The sequence below is a fragment of the Neoarius graeffei genome, chromosome 1, assembly GCF_027579695.1.
Source record: "Neoarius graeffei isolate fNeoGra1 chromosome 1, fNeoGra1.pri, whole genome shotgun sequence".
Taxonomy (NCBI): Eukaryota; Metazoa; Chordata; class Actinopteri; order Siluriformes; family Ariidae; genus Neoarius; species Neoarius graeffei.
In genome coordinates, this window is record NC_083569.1 from 29,857,207 (window position 1) to 29,871,808 (window position 14,602).

Genomic DNA, 14,602 nt, shown 5'->3' on the forward strand with positions numbered 1-14,602 from the left:
CTCACTTGAAAATAAACAACCAATGGAAACTCAGGCATGGTTCCAGAGAGCAACGAGCAGGCCAGGAAGGGCAGTTTGGGGAGCTTGCGGTAGTTAGTTGGTCAAACGCTCAAACACAGCAGGGGAATTAGCTCAAGTGGTAGAGCGCTTGCTTTGCATGTAAGAGGTAGTGGGATCGATGCCCACATTCTCCAAAGCCGCCAGTTAACTTGCATTTTACAGAGAAAAACATTCTTGTCATCTTGCAAACCAGCCAAATCATCTGCACTTTCAGCCAAGTCAAGATCAAATTTCTTTCGCCACATTCAAAGCAGCACATTTGTGAAAACAGCCACTATTTGGATTAAACCCACAACCTTGGCACTGTTTGCAACAATGACCAAATCAACTAACTGCGCACTGCTTTTCTGCTGATATGCTCCTCTGATGAGCTCCGAAGGTGAGCTATCACAGATTCCTTTCAGTTTGCTTGGCTTTATTTCTTGAATTGCCCACTGACCTCAGAATCTCCAACTCACATTTTTCAACAGGCTTGTCATAGTCCCACCATCCACTATGAAATTCTAATTCTCGCTCGAGTGCAAAGTCAGCTGAGACAGCTTTTACCAACTGAAAATATGATGCTTACCTGCTTGTATTCTTAAAGCTGCTGGTGAAAAGCAAGCTGCTGTCGTGAAAAGGCACTTTTCACCACCTTCCAGCCAACTGCTCTCATTGAACAATGAAGCAACAAATGCTTCCTGAGGCATGCCCCAAAAGTGTGAGAAGCATGCCAGGGACTCCATGTGAGGAGATTGGGTTGTGTTAGGGGGAAAACCCGTGAAGCTTACCACCTGGTATTCATGCAAATGGGACTCAGAATACACTCCCCCAGAACAAAAGTCTGCTTCTGGGCAGTCGCTCACTTGAAAATAAACAACCAACCAACCAACGGAAACTCAGGCATGGTTCCAGAGAGCAACGAGCAGGCCAGGAAGGGCAGTTTGGGGAGCTTGCGGTAGTTAGTTGGTCAAACGCTCAAACACAGCAGGGGAATTAGTTCAAGTGGTAGAGCGCTTGCTTAGCATGTAAGAGGTAGTGGGATGTATGCCCACATTCTCCAAAGCCGCCAGCTAACTTGCATTTTACAGAGAAAAACATTCTTGTCATCTTGCAAACCAGCCAAATCATCTGCACTTTCAGCCAAGTCAAGATCAAATTTCTTTCGCCACATTCAAAGCAGCACATCTGTGAAAACAGCCACTGTTTGGATTAAACCCACAACCTTGGCACTGTTTGCAACAATGACCAAATCAACTAACTGCACACTGCTTTTCTGCTGATATGCTCCTCTGATGAGCTCCGAAGGTGAGCTATCACAGATTCCTTTCAGTTTGCTTGGCTTTATTTCTTGAATTGCCCACTGACCTCAGTATCTGTTGGGCTTCACCCAGTCGGAAACGGTCAACTTACTTCTCGGGACCCCCGCCCTCATGCCACCCAGAGCTCTGGGGGGGTTAGTCGCCAAGAAAGACAGGAACCCCAATGTAGTTTATTCGCAAGTTCCCCCCATTGGAGAAGAATACAGAGGGTTATTATATGTGAGTGTTATCTGTGTGTAAATGACATCAATGATATCTATGTGCGTGTGTGCATGAATGTGTGTATGTGTGCGTCTATGGGGGGGGTGTGAGTGAGTGACATCATTTTGATATCTGTGTTTATGTGTGTGTGAGCAGGTCACATTTTAATTACATCACTGTTCTGATGGAATGTTCAGATGTATGTGTGTGTGTTTGACTTGCGTGCAAGTGAGCAGCTTGATCTTGGGGCAGGTCAAATAATCTCCATCAGTGTGTGTGTAAATCATAACACAATGACATATTTCTGATGATATGACATGATACCAAGATACAGACAGATTTTAAAGGTCATTGCTTACGTACACCCCTTTAGGTCAGATATAACATAGGGCAATATGTACTTAAGATGGTGATGGAATTTTTAAACACATATGTTATAAGAAAGTAAACAAAAAATAAGAATATGTCTAGTCTACGAAGGTCAAATGCATCAGAAGTTAATGCCAAGTTAAATAGTTTAAAGGATCTAAAAGCTAAAGGATGAAAAGCTAAAATATTAAAATTATAATTTCTTAACACATGAACGTGTGCTAAGTCAGCAAATTACATCTTGATTTCATCAGTATGTAGTAAGACAATCATAAGCAAAATAACAAATAAGAATATGTCTTTAACAATCCTAAATTATATTCTGTAATTATAAAACTAACTTAAAACTATAAAACTAACTTAAATCATTGAATGCATCTTAGATCTAACAATTAAGTCTAAATCACTGCCATAGTATATGCAAAAGACCAAAATAATAAAGGATCTTAAAAAGCTCTCCCATATAAAGTCTTAACACTTTGTGCAGCAATAAGGCTAATACAAAACTATAAAACTAACATGAATCATGGCTTTAAATTTAACTTTAATCCCAAATACACGTTGCGCTATGCAGCTGCGGGTGTGTCTGACATCACTGCAGACCTTGGCGCCGTTCTCTGATCAATAATACACATTTCATATCAAAATAAACAAAATGTTCCCAAACAATGTCCAGCCAAGACATAAGGTCATTTTCACTGAACAGAAATTAATCCTTAATTTTGTCACAAATATAAATTGCTGCCTTCTTGGTCAAGAATAATACTTATATAAACCTACATATAAACCTACATAATAATAAAACCTAACAATCCCCCCCTTTGATAATAGTATCACTATTATCAAATCCTAGGATCATATATGATCATTATCACCTCACGATCATATATGTGATTACATCGAGAATTAATCTTGAGTTAATCTTTGCCCTTCTTGACGTATATTGGTGCTCAGAGGGCGGGCATGCCCGATCAGCCCTCGTCCCACCTCACCAGAGCTTAGAGAAACTCAAAACCTCTTAATTCGTCCCAAATACACGCTACTTCCTTCAGAGTAATTTGTTCTAAAACAGTGAGGGAAAGTGAAATTAGAAGGCATATTGACCTATAGTGAGAACAGAGTCCTGTAAGAATACAGAGTTTCAGAGCATAGAGATGTGTAATAATAGTAGAAAACGGCATCAGATGAAAGACATACCACATTCGTGTGGTGTGCGCTTGTGCAGTCCAGTTAGCGAATTGCCAGAAGATGTTGTCCAGCTCGAGCGGGTAACCCTGCTCCAAGCAATGAAGTGGTCCAGAAGGCTCGGGCGGGTAACCCTGCCCCGAGCAAAGATGAAGCAGTCACAAAGGCTCGGGCGGGTAGCCCTGCCCCGAGCAACAATGAAGCAGTCACGAAACCCGTGATGAGGACTGTCATGGTTGTAGTGAGGATGACTGGTTCCAAACGGAGCGCAAGATCTCTTCCCCTCTTTGTTCACAACGTCCCGCAGGCAGCAACCCGAGGATTCTCAGTCGGCCAGGGCTGCACACAGATCACGTCAAATCTGTGTAGAGCTCAGAAATAGAGAGACAGAGAGAGAGAACAGAGACTGGAAAGGGACACAGAGAAAACGTTAGTAGCAAACTTGTCATTGTAACACAACTTTGTTATGGAGCCTTCTTCAATCGCGTGGCATGGATCCACTATGGAAAAAGATCAGTTAAAACAGAAAAGTAATGGCGACTATGTCTGCAGGCCCACCATATCTAGGTTTTCCCAATTGTCCAAATCGTTACTTTAAAAAGTCACACCAGCACTTGTCTCCCACGTGAAAGGGGTGTGTGGTGGAGATAATATTGTACTATTGACCTTGGTACAAATTTTATACAACTTATCTATAAGGGCTGCAGAATACTCATCCATATGCATTTTCACATCAGAGGTACCCGGAGCCGGAGTTCCCTTCTTCCAGGGGAGAGGGAAAGGTCTTCCAAAAATAATTTCTTGGTGTCACACAAATTTCAGCCAGAATGAATTATGGATTACAGAGCCAAACCTGTGTCCTGCATGGCCTTAATTAATTTGTCTTTCAATGTTCGATTAGTACGTTCTACGATACCAGAGGATTGAGGAATGTGAAAACACCAGTTTAGTTTAGAGATACTTACAAAGGTTTTGTGTGACTTTTGAGGTGAAAGGGGTACCTTTGTCTGAGTCTATGGAGTCTGGAACCCCATAACTATAACAATAATTATTATTATTGATTTCTTATTATTTTACTGTTGTTATTTTATTGTTCTGATTTTATTGTTTGTTTTTCTTTTTTACCGTCAAGTGTCCTTAGGTACCTTGAAAGGCACTTATAAATAAAATGTATTAGTATTATTATTATAACTAGGTACTATTGCTTTTGCCAGAGTATGAGTAACTACCTTCGTGTTCTCTCGAGAACAGGAAAAAACTTCTACCCATTTAGAGAATTTGTCCACAATCAAGATGACAAAAATCAAATGAGAAAGGAAGAGCGTATGCCTCATGCAGAATATCAGGCAGTGAACACACAGAGTAACCACAGAGGTATGATAAATATTATAAATTATAAATATTATACACCGTTTGAGGGTTTAGAACAAGAACCATCAACAAAGAGTACTTCCCCCATCCCTAGAGGGCTGGAGGAGAGATCAGACCTGATACTAGTAGTATGTACGATTTTTAGACAGACAATATCAATGTCATCCCAAGTATCATCCTGAGAATTAAGGAAGCGTGCGAGAGCGTGACCTACATTATCAAAAGGGGATGTGACACGAATTTCGAGATTGTTAGTAGAACAGAGAATAAACAGTCATATGTTAATTTAATTATCAATTAAATTACTGATAAATTAATTTAATGGGTCTGTAAATTTTGCAACACCTGTTTAACTTGATGTGACGAGTGCAAGATCAGTGGGTGAGACAAGACCAATTTTTCTGCATCTAAAACCATCAAAGCACATGCGGAGACAGCTCCCAGACACGCAGGTAAGCCTTGAGCAACAATGTCTAATGTTTTGGATAAAAACGCACAATGATGCATCTTCCCCCTTCATGCTCCCGGCCAACAGCTGTGCCTTGGTGTTCACAGGCATAGAGGTGGAAGGGCTTGAAGTGATCAGATAAATCCAGGGGCGGAACAAAGGGTGCTTTTGAGGGAGTGATAAGCAACCACCATAGTGTCAGTCCAGGTCAAAGGATGTTGCAGTGGATCGTGATGAGAGATTGCAGAACGGAGAAGCTTGTCATATAAAGAGCAGTCAGGGATCCATTTTCTGACCCAGAAAAGACATCAGTGCATGTTTAGTTGCAGGGCGTTTTGTGTCTAGAATGACAGCCTTGAGAAAGTTCAAACTTCAAAAGTTCAAATACTTAAGTGTCCATTGGTCCTGGAAACCTTAAAGCCCTTGTGCGCCAGATGTTGGAGCAGGTGCAAGTGTCAGTGTCTTGGCAGAATTCTGGTGACTCAGCAGATACCAGAACACACAGACCACAGAGTCCTGAGGGAGGGAGAGGTCACAGAGTGCGTTATGAATTTGAATTACAGCTGAAAAAAAGAGCAGGAGAGTCAATGAAACCTTGAGTCCAAACACTATCTCCTCATGTGCGTGAAAAAAGGCAGAACAGAGATCATTAATGGAAAAACAGCAATGATGAGCAGGAACCTGTGACATTACAGAAGAAACAATCAATTCATTAATCTTACGTAAATCTTGTGTAAAACGCCAGGTACCATCGGGTTTAGGTACTGGATTGACAGGTGTATTGTGCGAGCTGGTGCACGATCTCACCACGCCTTGCTCGAGAAGAGACTGTAGGATGACATCGATCCAGAGAGAGAGGTACTGCTTAACATAAACAGGATGCACATGAATATTGAATCATATTTTGTTTAGTTTCATGTCAATTTAAGTTCCAGGTTGCAGTGCAACAAAATGCAGAAAGGTTCAAGGACAATGAATACTTATACAAGCCAATGTATCATAATCATGATAATTTATGACGTTTTTTTTTCTTAATGGTTAAATAAAGATAAACCCAAGTCTCCGATTTATAAACACCACTGGAAGGAAAATTTTTTTCTCCTTTTTTTTCTCAACATTCTTCAAGTAAACGTTTGTTAACTCTGTTTCTTGCTGAAAAAAATTATGGCTAACTAAATACATTAAAGGCCTATCCATTCCATATCATCTGTGGTTTTTAAAGGCAAAAGTATGTAGGTTTAAAACTCAGCAAACAGTTAATCAGAACATTTCATATCAATAGTTCGAAATTAGAAGGAACATGTTTAAGCTTAGCCTCATAAGGAGCAATAAGTTTAAAGAAAGAAATATAAAACAGAGCAAATTGAAATGACAAACAATTTCACTGAATGTAATTTGAATAAAATTGAATAGCTGATAAGCACTCTTTGTTGGATTCAATATGTGACAAAGACTCAAAATACATTTTTAATTCAATTAAAAATAATGGGAATGAGAATCGGTTATCTTGGACATTTTGACTTTATGTATATGGAATTTACCTAGTGATATAAAGAGATTACTTATTAAATTTCTTATTGTGTGAGAAAGTCTCATCTCATCATCTCTAGCCGCTTTATCCTTCTACAGCAGTGGTTCTCAACCGGGGGGGGCGCGCCCCCCTGGTGGGGCGCGGAGGTACTCCAGGGGGGTCGCGAGTAGGCTTCATGTATGGAGGGAAAAAAAAATCTGGGGCTAACAGGCTATAGTAGCTAAGCAGATGCAACACATTTACCCATGTCAAAATGCAGGACATTGGACTATTACATACAAATCAATACTATTATAAAATCTATCATAAAATCTTGTGTGTGTGGCCGCATCAGTCGGGGGAACTGTGATATGTTCCCAAGCCTTGCAGACTTTATCAGTAATGCAGGCACTTCCCACGATTTCTCATCTGTCTTTCAAGCAGCGTCAGAGCACCTGTCGGTAATGAGAAAACAGTTTGCGGCATACTTCACAGAGGATTATCGCTCTTTTGCGTGGGTTCGAGATCCATTTGTGTGTACTGCTGACGAACTTCCAGTTGACATGCAGGAACAGCTTATTGAGCTGAAGAGTGACAGTAGACTTAAGGCAGTCTTCACCTCATGCCCTCTTTCGACATTCTGGGCAGCATTGATGCAGGAGTACCCGCAACTGTGTGACGTAGCCTTGAAACTGCTCATCCCATTCGCATCGACCTACTTGTGTGAGGCAGGATTTTCAAAAATGACTGCGCTCAAAACGAAATATCGCAATCATGCGCAAATTGAGGATGACTTGAGACTGTGCTTGTCAAACATTTCGCCAAGAATCGAGGATCTTTGTAAGGCAAAGCAGGCTCAGGTCTCGCATTAACGCAAATGCAGATCACAAAGGCACAGTAAAAAGTAAAACCTAAATTCACGCCTGGTCCCAATTCCCAATGATATCAATAGCCAGATAATGATAAGCCTAATAAAATACCTAATAAAAACACTAATAATAATAATAATAATAATAATAATGATGATGATGATGATGCCTATTAATAATAATAGCATAATAATAATAATAATATCAACAACCAACAACAGCAATAATAATAATAATAATAATAATAGGCCTAATAATAATAATAATGCCTGAAAGAACATAAGTCTTGTACTACTGCCAACAGCTTAGTAATGATAATAGGCCATAATAATAATAATAATAATTATAATTATAATAATGCCCGAAAGCAGATTAGAAATGTGGTGCTACTGCCAATTATAACAATAGCCTAATAATGATAATAGGCCTATGTATTTCTATGGAATGGATAATGCTACTACTGCTGCTACTACTACTACTACTACTACTAATAATAATAATAATAATAATAATAATCTAGCCCAGGGCTATCTATCTATCTATCTATCTATCTATCTATCTATCTATCTATCTATCTATCTATCGGTCGATATAAGGTGCTGTAGGTCGGGTGGTGTCACTGCGGGTGAGTGTGTTTGGGGGGGGGGATGGGGGCGGGGCGAGAAGAGGGGCCCCCAACTGCAATGAACCAGCTTTGGTGGGGCCCAGGTTGCAAAAGGTTGAGAACCCCTGTTCTACAGGGTCGCAGGCAAGCTGGAGCCTATCCCAGCTGACTACGGGCGAAAGGCGGGGTACACCCTGGACAAGTCGCCAGGTCATCACAGGGCTGACACATAGACACAGACAACCATTCACACTCACATTCACACCTACGGTCAATTTAGAGTCACCAGTTAACCTAACCTGCATGTCTTTGGACTGTGGGGGAAACCGGAGCACCCGGAGGAAACCCACGCGGGTGTGAGAAAGTGCCAAAAATAATGATTTTCTCTGCCCATTGCAGATTTCTGTGTGTCCTTGTCTGCTGTTCTTGCATGGGTTGGTTGTTTATATTATAGCTCTGTAACAGTCTGGGAGTCTCATCTCAATGTTGACTGAGAAAAGAGACAGAGCATATTGCTACGGAACAATTATTCAAAATATTATATTTATAATACGACGACAATTATTCAAAAAATGTCAAAAATGAAGTAAAGAGCAGGTTAGCTCGCTGTTGATCGAACTGCATGTTTCCCAGACAAGACAAGTCCACATTTCGCTAAAACGCGTTAGAAACAGGAGTATATAGGATATTTAAAGGTTAGAATTACATATGATTAATAAAAATACCACTACACGATCAGTTTTAAAATGTTTTAGATCAACATTAAACATTAGGTTAAACATTAAACTTTTCGGCATTTCCATTCACAAGTAGGGTAAATATATTTGATGCCTTTTATTACACCTTTTCCATATCTGTTCTCTCCCATCTAGTGCGCATGCCTAGCTCACAAGCATTATGGGAACTGGAGTTCTAATGTTATTCACACATAATCATCACAATTTTGCCGTCACATACTTCTGTCTTAGTTTTAACTACTTCGTATTCATCATTTATAAGATCTAGACATGAAACTGCATTAATCGATGCACTATTAATTATTAAAACACATTAATAGTCTTGTAGACTGCTCGCGGACCACTCGTGAATTTCCAGTTACAAGTTTCGGACTATCGACACACAATGAATATAAAATACAGATGATCTACTCACCAAACGCTGAAACTAATTGATTAAGAAGCAAATTTTCTCTGTTGAGGGAAGAGGATCTCTTCTCTCCTCCCGTAACAGTGATGAGATTCACAAACGATTCGGATCTTTTTCGGGACGAAACATAAAAATGACTCGATCGAGCGAATCGATACAGACGCATGGACTGCATTTGTTTGAGTTCATGCACACGTAATGGTTTGAGGAAAGTTCATCCTTTAATTTCATGCAGCATGAAAGTGTGATTATTGTTTACAATTTAAAAGCAGGAATACAAATAAGGTTTCCGGAGTTTCTGAGTCAAGAATCAAGTAAATTGATTCATACGCATGCGAGTTTGTTCTAAAGAATCGATTCAGTGAAGCTTTCGTTGAGATCATAATGAATATACAGAATGTCCGGATTTTATACGGATTTGATTCAATAAACATAGTATACGGGCGTACAAATAAAGTTATACGGATTCTTTTTAACAAAAAAAACCTTCACTATTTATTTAGAGCTATAATAAATTCCCACGATGATAAAAGAGCACATTTACACTTTGTTTTTTTTTTTTTTTGTCAAACATTGAAGCCTTGTATTCATTCTTAAAGTTTATTGTTATTAATATTGAATAAAAAGTAACCGGGATATATCATTGTTAATTATCATTCAAATTTTAGGTAAATTATTTTAATTTGCATCTTATAAGGATTTTATAAGGGAAACAGGGGCGATTCTAGCATTTGATCTTTGGGGGTGCTTAGCCCCCAGAGCTGACAGAGGCACCTGGCTTGAACGACAGTGTTTCCACGTTTATTCCACATTTAGACTAGACTTAACTAGACAAGAAGACTAGACTAGACAAGACTAGACTTATGCAATGTTTTAACAGAAGCTGACCCAATAAACTATGATATCTACACATTTACAACCACTGACACAAATAGTTACGTTATATTTTTAACTAAACAAGACCTACTACTGCATTTGGAATGTTGGAGCTATTCATTTTGAACAGTGGTAATTGTTAATTAATGTGTTATTGTGTAATAATGGTGTGTATTATTATGATTTTACATTAGTTTACATTAGTTTATATTTTTTGTTATATTTGTTACATTTTGGTAGTGTTCTTTTGATAGTCATTTCCGTACCTTCACATCTCGCTATGCCAGTAATACTCAGGTGCTACTTCGAGTTCCTCATCGGCGTGGAATCCAGTTAAAAAAACACCATGTCGTAGCAAGCACTCGCGCGGACAGGCAACCCAATCAGAGGGGACGCAAGGAGGAGAGGTATTTTACTGCTCACAGAACTATCACGTAATAGGTGAATTCAAGAACACACACATGCCCGCGCACACATTCATTGCGCAGTGCGCAAGGGCACTTATTTCTGAAAATTACGTCCAAAAGCAGTGTTTTTGAGGGTGCTGAGCTAGGGGGTGCTAAGCTCGTTTTTGGGGGTGCTTGCGCACCCCCAAAAATAGGCTAAACACGCCCCTGAAGGGAAATAAGGATTTTGGAAGTTGGTTATACAGGTTTGATTGACCAAAGGTTTGACATTTATGCACACCAGGAACACAGTTCTGACTGTTCATGTCCAGAGTACTGATTTGTTGTTTCATTATTTTGTGCATATCCAGTAATGCCTTATCTACAGTGGTGCTTGAAAGTTTGTGAACCCTTTAGAATTTTCTATATTTCTGCATAAATATAACCTAAAACGTCATCAGATTTCCACACAAGTCCTAAAAGTAGATAAAGAGAACCCAGTTAAACAAATGAGACAAAAATATTATACTTGGTCATTTATTTATTGAGGAAAATGATCCAACATTACATATCTGTGAGTGGCAAAAGTATGTGAACCTTTGCTTTCAATATCTGGTGTGACCCCCATGTGCAGCAATAACTGCAACTAAACGTTTCCGGTAACTGTTGATCAGTCCTGCACACCGGCTTGGAGGAATTTGAGCCCATTCGTATGTACAGAACAGCTTCAACTCTGGGATGTTGGTGGGTTTCCTCACATGAACTGCTCACTTCAGGTCCTTCCATAACATTTCAATTGGATTAAGGCAGTGGTGCCCAACCAGTAGCCCGCGGTCGACCGGTCGCCCGCGGCCTGATCACAAGTCGTCCGCGGGAGGTTTGGGGGGGAAAAGAAAAAAAGGGGGGAAAACGGGAAAAAAAGCAATTTTCGCAACCGCACCGGCTGGCTGTATGTGTGTGCGTGTGCGCATGTGTAGTCTACCAGTGACACGTGCGTTATGGGAAATTGACAGCTGACCCCGGCAGTGGCCTAGCAACAGCAACGGGTTAACATGGCGGAGGGCCCGAGCAAACCGAAACGTCCCAAGACCTATCATTTTCACTCTGAATGGGAGGAAGATTATTTTTTTGTTTATTTTAATAAAGTGCCCATTTGTCTGATCTGCAATGCAAAGGTGGGATTGGCAAAAAAAAGCGAATGTTGAGCGTCATTACAAGACGATGCACGCCGGGAAGTACGAGAAGGAATACCCCGCAAAAACCCCTTTACGTGCCGCAAGACTCAAGGAACTGAAAGCACGCCTGTCTGAGCAGCAGGCACAATTCACCAGACCTAATGAACAGTCGAAGGCCGCAACAATTGCTTCATATCGGGCTAGTCACATCCTTGCTAAACACAAGAAGCCATTCAAAGACGGCGAGGCGTGGAAGGAAGGCTTTCTGGAGGCCGCGGATAGCCTATTTGACGGCTTTAAAAATAAAACGGAGATCATGAAGGCGATTAAAGATGTACAAATGTCCCGCAATACCACTACAAAGCGATGTGAGGTAATGGCTGTGGACGTGGAGGAGCAGCTAAGAAAGGACATCGATGCATGTGAATGCTTCTCTCTGCAGTTTGATGAGTCAACTGATATGGTGGATGTGGCTCAGTTATGTGTTTTCATCAGAATGGTTTTCGAAGACATGAGCGCCAGGGAAGAGCTACTGACCATGTTGCCACTAAAAGGACAAACGAGAGGCGAGGATATTTTCAATGCCTTCATGACATTCGCCCGCGAGACAAAACTGCCGCTCTTTAAACTGATTTCTATAACCACTGACGGTGCCCCTGCTATGATAGGCCGCACAAATGGATTTATAGCACTGTGCAAGCAAAGTGAGTCTTTTCCAGACATTCTGAATTATCACTGTATTATCCACCAGCAAGCACTAAGCGGGAAGATCGTTCAAATGAAAGACGTGATGGATATCTGCATGAAGATTGTGTGTTCAGTGCGCGCCAGGAGTCTTCAGAGAAGGCTTTTCCGTGCACATCTGGAGGAAAGCGACGCTGAGCACACCGAGCTGCTGCTTCATACAGACGTCAGGTGGTTAAGCAGAGGGAAGTTTTTAGCCAGATTCACAGAGCTGCTGCCAGAAATCAAGGAATTCTTGAAGCTGTCTAAACATGCAGATTATCATGACAAGCTAAATGACCACCAGTGGCTTTTAGATTTATCTTTCTTCACCGACCTCACCCACGAACTCAATTTGTTGAATGTAGACCTGCAGGGTAAAGATAAAGACGTAGTCCAGATGATGAGTTCTGTGAACACTTTTAAAAGCAAGCTACAGCTCATGTCACGGCGGCTGCAGCAGCGCGACCTGCACACAAACTTTCCAAATATGCATGCTGAACTACAAAGTCAAGGTAAAAGGCTGATGCAACTTGATATTGACCGCTATATGGAGCATGTTCAGAACGTCTCGTCAGAATTTGAGCGGCGTTTTACTGACTTTGCGACCCTCGAACCTGTAGCAACCTACATGTGTAATCCGTTTGGTGCAAATGTTGCTGTTGGTGACATTGCTGACAAAGTCAAATCACTGTTCGATTTGGAACGCGATGCGATTGAAAACGAGATTCTAAAATTGCAAAATGACATTGTCATGAAAGCCAAATCAACATCGGCCCCGCCTGGAAAGCACACAGCGTTCTGGGAGCTGCTGTTGGATGAGAAATACCCCAATCTCCGAAGATGTGCTTTAAACCTGACAGCTCTTTTTGGTTCCACTTATTTGTGCGAGTGTGCGTTCTCGCACATGAAAATTATAAACTCCAAGTACCGATCAACAATGACTGACGACCACCTTGTAGCCTGCCTACGCCTTGCAATCAGTACCTACACTCCTGCCTACGAAAAGCTCGCCTCCTCCTCCCAGTGCCAGGTGTCCCACTAGCTGCCTCCGCTCTGCCCAGCGCATCGTCTCACCCAGCCCACAGGTAGGCAGTTATGGCTGTGTGTCTGTCTGTCTGTCTGTCTGTCTGTTATTATAAGAAGCGGCTCATTTTTTGGAGGATTGTTGTCTGCTGTCTGTGAATTATGCCAACAGTATTATTCTGCAACGTGTAATGTGGTCTGTGTGTGTCTGTTGTTATAGGAAGCGGCTCATTTGGAGGATTGTCTGCTGTCTGTGGAATTATGCCAATAGTATTGTTCTGCAACGTAATGGACTGTTCTGCAACTTGTAATGGACTTTTCAATTTCTGGCCTGTTCTGCCACCTGCAACTTGTGATGGACTGTTCTTATTATGATTGCATGGCAGTGTTTGTCCAAATCTGTTGTACTTATGTTTTACTGATGTAGGCCTACTTATAAGTCTGTCAACTTGTAGCCTACTTTATGCTTATGTGGACATAAAGTAAAGTGGTAAACAAAGTAGTATTGTGTTGTTGTGAAGTTACTGCAGGCTGGCGACGATGTTTGTGGTTTGAAATGTTGGTATTGGACTGGTAGACCCCGGAGGGGTTGGCTACTGAAAAGTAGACCTCGGGTCAAAAAAGGTTGGGCACCCCTGGATTAAGGTCAGGACTTTGACTTGGCCATTCCAAAACATTAACTTTATTCTTCTTTAACCATTCTTTGGTAGAACAATTTGTGTGCTTAGGGTCGTTGTCTTGCTGCATGACCCACCTTCTCTTGATATTCAGTTCATGGACAGATGTCCTGACATTTTCCTTTAGAACTCGCTGGTATAATTCAGAATTCATTGTTCCATCAATAATGGCAAGCCGTCCTGGCCCAGATGCAGCAAAACAGGCCCAAACCATGACACTACCACCACCATGTTTCACAGATGAGATAAGGTTCTTATGCTGGAATGCAGTGTTTTCCTTTCTCCAAACATAACACTTCTCATTTAAACCAAAAAGTTCTATTTTGGTCTCATCCATCCACAAAACATTTTTCCAATAGCCTTCTGGCTTGTCCACGTGATCTTTAGCAAAATGCAGACAAGCAGCAATGTTCTTTTTGGAGAGCAGTAGCTTTCTCCTTGCAACCCTGCCATGCACACCATTGTTGTTCAGTGTTCTCCTGATAGTGGACTCATGAACATTAACATTAGCCAATGTGAGAGAGGCCTTTAGTTGCTTAGAAGTTACCCTGGGATCCTTTGTGACCGCGCCGACTATTACACACCTTGCTCTTGGAGTGATCTTTGTTGGTCGACCACTCCTGGGGAGGGTAACAATAGTCTTGAATTTCCTCCATTTGTACACAATCTGTCTGA

At 41.1% G+C, this 14,602-nt stretch overlaps 1 protein-coding gene and 1 non-coding gene across 2 annotated transcripts; both read left to right on the forward strand.

Annotated features, from left to right (window-relative positions):
• The first annotated feature begins 121 nt into the window (after window positions 1-121).
• On the forward strand, window positions 122-194 carry trnaa-ugc (transfer RNA alanine (anticodon UGC)). Its single transcript has one exon. It is a non-coding gene; the product is annotated as a tRNA-Ala (tRNA).
• Window positions 195-11,547: 11,353 nt separating this feature from the next.
• LOC132884631 (zinc finger BED domain-containing protein 5-like) lies at window positions 11,548-13,269 on the forward strand. Its single transcript, XM_060918472.1, has one exon. The coding sequence runs from the start codon at window positions 11,548-11,550 to the stop codon at window positions 13,267-13,269; it is 1,722 nt and encodes a 573-aa protein (XP_060774455.1).
• Window positions 13,270-14,602: the final 1,333 nt, after the last annotated feature.

Excerpts from the sequence above, each read along its gene's own strand:
- LOC132884631 (XM_060918472.1), top strand. The coding sequence starts at position 11,548 with ATGCACGCCGGGAAGTACGAGAAGGAATACCCCGCAAAAACCCCTTTA.